The following is a 6,186-nucleotide window of genomic DNA, read 5'->3' as shown; positions in this document are numbered from 1 at the left end:
GACAGGGCAAGTCACTTAACTTCTATGGGCCTCAGTTTCCTCAGCTGTAAAATGGAGGGATGATTTTTAAGCTTCCTCCCAGCCCTAAATACTATGCTTTCCTTTAGGCAGTCAATATTCTGGCTATCTTTATGGCTAATCTATATTGTGTAAAGTGTGAGGTTTTAGGGAGAAGGTAATATTTCTGGAAAATTCAATCCCCTGCTCTTTGTGTTTTATTCTTTTTTAAACTCTTAACTTCTTAGAACTATCTTAGAATCAATATTGTGCATTGGTTCCAAGGTAGAAGAACAGTAAGGGCTAGGGCAATGGAGGGTCACGTGACTTGCCCAGGGTCACACAGCTAGGAAGTGTCTGAAGGCATATTTGAACCCAGGACCTCCCATCTCTAGTCCTGGCTCTCAAATTACTGAGCCACCCAGCTGTCCCCAGTCCCCACCCCCATTCTTTGAATGAGTGCTAGCCACATTATGAGGCAATATAGAAAGGCATGTTGGGGTCAGGTTTCTTCAAAGGAGGAACCGTCTGTCACATCTTCTCTTTTTAAAAAATGTTTCTTTTCTGTGTATTGTTTCCCCCTCCTTTCAAGACTGGGAGGCCCATCAAGACTGCAGAAAATGAAGAGTTGGTGCAAGTGTGATGAGGGGGCAACGGCGATTTTTCTTTAACAGGGAGTCCAGGAAGCGGCATAGTTTGTGTCCCCAGCCTTACTGCTCACACCTTACTGCTGTCCCCTCTTAAGTCTGAAGGATGTCTGAAAAGCTGCTCAGTCAATTCAGGAATTAGAGCCTTTGCCTTCATACTGACAGCTGGAGGTTCAGCGTGTCTTCCATCCACTCACAAACCCTCCCTGGTTATTTGTCTGGCTGCTGGGCTGCTTCCAGCCTCAGATTTGGGGTCTCAAGATGAATTTGGGGGGGCTTGCCCTGGGGTCAAGATAAAAACAAAAAGAGAACATGATTTCAGTGCAGAAACTCCTCAAGCCCCAAGAAAGGCTGCCTCAGTTTAGCATTTAGCACTCCCCATTCCTGAAGGCACTTTCTCCTCATTGGATGCCCTTCAGAACCCATCTCTTGTAAAATGCAGCTCCAGGAATTAATTCCCTGATGAGCCTTTCCTAATACTGTCTCCCTGTCCCGGCTGAAAGCCTTTCCCTCCCCCAGTTTTCTCAGTCCATTTTCCCTCCCTATTTTAGTATCTTTCAATCTAACCTTAAGAAACACCGTGTAGAATCAGTATTTCTAATACACTGGAGATTAGGAGAGAATTGTATATGAAACTGAAAACCTGTGGGGTTTGCTTTTGGATAGACTGCCCGACCTGGAGTCAGGAAGACTAATCTTCCTGAATTAAAATCTGACCTGAGACACGGACTAGCTGTGTGACCCTAGGCAAGACACTTAACCTCGTTTGCCTCAGTTTCCTCAACTGTAAAATATGCTGGAAGGAAATGGCAAATCACTCCAGTATCTTTGCCAAGAAAATCCCAAATGAGGTCAGACACGACTGAGATAACTAAACAGCAAAAAGAGAACCATGGTGCCTCCTCCTCCCAAATTGGAAGAAAAAACAAAAACCCCATAACAAAAAACCAAAGTTGACTTCACATGCGTAATTGAGATCATCTCGCTTGCTTTCTCAAGGGGTGGAGAAGGGTCGGGAGGGAAAGACCATTTAGAACTCAAAAAAGTTTTAAACGAATGTTAAAGTTTTTAAAAATGTAACTGGGAAATACTCAGCAAAATAAAAACATGGTTTAAAAATTCATAGGAAAGTAACATTTCCGTTGGCTGTGTCTAAAAATCTGTCTCATTCTGCACCCGAGTTCATCCCCTTTGTGACAAGAAACTGATACCTTGTCTTTTTCATTAGTCTTCTGAAATTGTGGATCCATGGAAATCTTAGAGCACTCACGGTTTCCCTGTTATACTTTTTCTATCTACATGTAGCATCTCCCTTAAGGTAGGGACTTACATCACTGTCATCTTTGACTTTTCCATAAATGTAGGTAGAATTGTATTCTTGAAAGAGGAAATTCTCTATTCCTATCAGCAATCCTACCCTATCATCCAATTGTCCCATTTCAAAGGCAGCCTAAGGCTATTGAACTCTCTCCCTCTGTCTCTCCCTTTGGCTCTCTCTTCCTCTCCCTTCCTCCTTTCTTCTCCCTCCTCCTCTTTCCCTCCCCCCTCTCCCTCTCCCTCCTTTTCTTTCTTCCCTTCTCCCTCCCTCTCACCCTCTTCCCCTCTCTCTCTCCTCTCCCTTCCCTTCTCCCTCCCTCTTCTTCTCTCTTCTCTCCTCTCCCTTCTTCCTCCCTCTTTCTTTTCTCTCTCCCCCCCTCCCTTTCTCTTTCTCCCCCTTGCCCTCCCCACTTTGTCTCTCTCTTCCCCCACCCTCAGTATTCTCTATGGATTTCTGGCGAGTGAGAGTGGGGAGAAAGCCTTGAAGTGGAGTCAGGAGACGGAGTTCAGATCCCAGCTCTGACACTAGCCTTCAAACTTTGGTCAAATCTCTTAAAACTCTCCGCCTCAGTTTTCTCCTGTGTAAAATGGGGGTAATAATATCTTCATCGCTCCCCTCCTTCTTAGGGGTGTTGTAAGGAAAGCCCTATCTTCAAGCATTATGGAAATAGGAAGTATTTACTCTCCCAAGGCTGGAGCTAGTCCCAGTTTTTAGAGAGTAGGGGCAGAGAGGAACTGGGAGAGGTGGGAGGGGTCTGTGGGCACTGGCCCTGCCTCACTTACGAGGCAGAATCACGACGGTCCAAGGCCAAGGCTTGCCCAGAAGCGCTTTCCCCACAACTCTGGCTGGCCGCCTCATGGGCCCCATCGCTGTCGAAACTCGGGACCATCCGGGTGAAAAGGGCGGCCAAGCCCCGGAGCCCGCCGCTCCGACGGGCAGCGAAGGCGTACAGCAGAGGGTTGATACAGCTGCTCAAGAAGGTCAGGGGCCCCGAGATGCTGTGGCCCACGGCGGCTGCAGAGAGCAACCAGGCGGCCAGCTCTTCCGACGAGTCTTCCAGCAGCTCGGCGGCCACGGCCGCCCCGTTTGATGCGTGGTAGGGAAGCCAGAAGCCGGCGAAGGCCACCACCACGGCAGCCACGATGCGGCCGGCGCGGCGCTTGGAGGGGTGGCACAGCGTGCGCAGACGACTACGGAAGAAGGCAGAACAGACAGCGATAACAGTGAAGGGCCCCACGAAGCCCGCCACCGTCTCCAGCAGGAGAAGCGTCACCAGCTGCCGGCCAGACGAGAAGTGGCGCTGCAGGCAGCTGCTGGTGTCCGCCGTGAGCGGGGCCGGCGCTGCCAGCGCTAGGGCGGCTACCCACAGGAGCCCCAGCACCCTACGTGTTCCGGCCCGCTGCCACCAGCGTTGCAGGTGGAAGGGGCGGCTCAGAGCCGCTAGGCGTTCGGCACTCAGCAGCGTAATGAGCAGTACGCCCGAGAACATGGAGCCGTTCACCAGCCACACCAGGACCCGGCACACGGAGGGTCCCAGGCTCCAGGCACCGCTGAGCGCGTGAATCCAGAAGGGCACCGTCACCAGCGCCAGCAGGTCAGCGGCCGCCAGGTTGAGGATGAGCAGCACGGTTGGCTGGGGAGCTTTCATCCTTCGCCACACTGTCCACACCACGGCCAGATTGCCCGGGACGCCCAAGATAAATGCCAAGCCCAGGACCACACAGGCCACCAGGCGGGCCACGTTCAAAGCCATCGGAGAGTCAAACTCTCCACTAGACTCGTCTGAACCCATGCCGGGGGACGACGGACGCCAGTCCTGGGCTGCCTCGGAGACGGGACGCGCAGAGTACCCTAGACACGCTGCCTGGCCCCCGGCTTCGCCCCGCCGCCCCCGAGAAACTGGGGAAGTATGGACCGTGTCTTTTACTTTCTTCCAACGGGTTCCGCCCCTTCTCTGTAGCTCCTGGAGAAGCTGAGGCGCCCCCCCCCCCCAAGGCCAGCTCCGCCCCTCGGTGTGTGTGAATGGATCGAGCAGGGGAGAACCCAGGGCGATGCAGGCAGGCGGGCAGGCAGAACGAGGAAGGAGGCTGGGGACAGCTTGGTCGTTGCCCTCGGTCAGTGGTACCCTTCGTTATCCAGTGTTATCTTGCTGGTGTGGGCGTTGGTGTGTCTCTCTGTCTGTGTATTTTGTGTATGTGTGTTATATGTATGTGTATTGTAGGTATATGTGTGTATTTGTATGTAGGTGTACGTTTGTGATGTCCTTGTGGAGGAAGGTATAGGTGGGTCCCAGACTGGAGTTTCATTGTAAGAAAACTGCAAAGCTAAGTGGCTCATTGGATAGAGAGGCAGGTCCTGGGTTCAAATTTTTTGGCCTCAGACACTTCCAAACTCTGTGTGTGTGTGTGTGTGTGTGTGTGTGTGTGTGTGTGTGTGTGTGTGTGTGAGAGANTGTGTGTGTGTGTGTGTGTGTGTGTGTGTGTGTGTGTGTGTGTGTGTGTGTGTATGTGTGTGTGTGTGTGAGAGAGAGAGAGAGAGAGAGAGAGAAACTGCAAGTTCCTGTGGGGTGATAGGTCAGTCTTCTTTTCCTAGATAGAGATAGGTCTGTCTGCAATGGTTCTCCTGGCTGGATCATTACTATTAAACCCTGGACCTCAGGTAGGACCCTGGGCAAGTCACAACCTCCTTTTGCTTTAATCCCCTGGAGAAGGAAATGGCAGATCATTCCAGTATTTTTGCTAAGAAAATCCCATATGGAATCACAAGAAGTTCGACAGGATTGAACAACTGAACAATAACAACAAAACTGGGAAGGAAGAGCCCAGACTTCAGTCAAAAGAACAAGTTATTTAAAGAGTTAGGGAAGAGGGTGGCAGAAGCTGGGGAAAGAACCCTGCAATCTTGTTTTTGGAAACCAGAGATAAATTAAAGAGAAAGAAGGGCAGCCTGATTCCTCCACCTGATACCCTTTCTGAGATTTACTAGTGGAGAGGAGAGACCAGGGAATTGCCTCCACAGCCCTAGTGGAGACAGACAAGAGCAGAGATAGCCTTGACCCTATCTAGAGCCTATGATCTCCCCAACTGCCATTTCTTCAGTGACTTGGATGAATACCTAGACCAATTTGCAGAAGGTAAGAAACTGGGAAAGATTATAGTAAATACATGGTATGACAGAATTGCAGAATTCCAGGATGCTGGAGCTGAAAGGAACCTTGGAAGTCATTTGGTCCCACTTCTTCATTGTTACCAAGAAGGACACTGAGACTCAGAGAAATGAAGTACGTTGCTGGGGTTCTCACAGCCCTGGTTTCCTCCTTCAAGTCCAGAGTTTTTTCTACTTCATCAGGCTCTAAGAATCAGACCGAAGCCAATAAGACCCTGCAAAATCTGGATTTTTCATTTTAAAAATGACCAAGATGACTATAGGATGTTGAACACAAGTTGCAAAATGAGGATAATAATAGCACCTACCTCCTAGGGTTGTGATGTCCAGAGATAACATATGTAAAATGCTTTGAACACTTTTGGGGTTGTTTTACCCTTCAAAGAGGACCAGTGATATCATGGGTGGTATCTTGACTTTTGAATGAATCGGTTTTAACCAAGACAGAATTGCACAAAGTCATCTGCCTTATTGTCTCTTCCGGAGTCATAGAAGTCCATTGGCAAGACAGAAGTCAGGATGACTGGCATTAGCCCAGAATATAGTAGATATCCTTGGCATCTTCAGTGTCTGACCAAGCTGTGCTTTCTTTGTTCCACAATGCCATTTTCTACTGCCTTCATGCCCTGGGCAAAAATTCTTACCTGCCTATTCCAAAGGGGGAAGTCTTCACTTGCTTGGGGTATCTACACACCCACCTAAGTCACTGAAGGGTTTGAGATTACCCTCAACCTGGTTTAGCCCATTTGCCAAGACAGTTTTGCTGAGGTGTGACTGCTGCACATTGTAGAAATGGTATTTTGGAAGAAGGATTATGCTTACAAGGAGATGCTACTGAAGCAGTGATTGACAGGAGGATTCTTAGAATCTTGGAGGAGGGGTAGAATGAAGAGTTTTTTGTAACTGCCAGTTTCTGGAAGTTGGGAGGAACTCTGAGAGGAAAAGGAGCTCAGACCCTCTCCCCCCAGCTTTTGGGAAGTGAATCCACTCCTGAGAAAGACTCGCTTATAAACTGAAAATCTACACTATCCTTAAGCTCCTGCCACAGAAGGAACAAGA

At 49.3% G+C, this 6,186-nt stretch overlaps 1 protein-coding gene across 1 annotated transcript; it reads right to left on the bottom strand.

Moving 5' to 3' along the window:
• Positions 1 to 2,740: 2,740 nt before the first annotated feature.
• Positions 2,741 to 3,754, bottom strand: LOC123233264 (leukotriene B4 receptor 1-like). The gene has a single exon (XM_044659416.1). It carries the CDS (start codon positions 3,752 to 3,754, stop codon positions 2,741 to 2,743), a length of 1,014 nt encoding a protein of 337 aa, XP_044515351.1.
• Between the last annotated feature and the right edge of the window lie 2,432 nt (positions 3,755 to 6,186).

Source organism: Gracilinanus agilis, chromosome 2 (assembly GCF_016433145.1).
Source record: "Gracilinanus agilis isolate LMUSP501 chromosome 2, AgileGrace, whole genome shotgun sequence".
NCBI classification, from domain to species: Eukaryota; Metazoa; Chordata; class Mammalia; order Didelphimorphia; family Didelphidae; genus Gracilinanus; species Gracilinanus agilis.
The sequence above is the reverse complement of the archived record's forward strand: the minus strand, read 5'-3'. Positions and strand labels throughout refer to the sequence as shown.

Excerpts from the sequence above, each read along its gene's own strand:
- LOC123233264 (XM_044659416.1), bottom strand. The coding sequence starts at position 3,754 with ATGGGTTCAGACGAGTCTAGTGGAGAGTTTGACTCTCCGATGGCTTTG.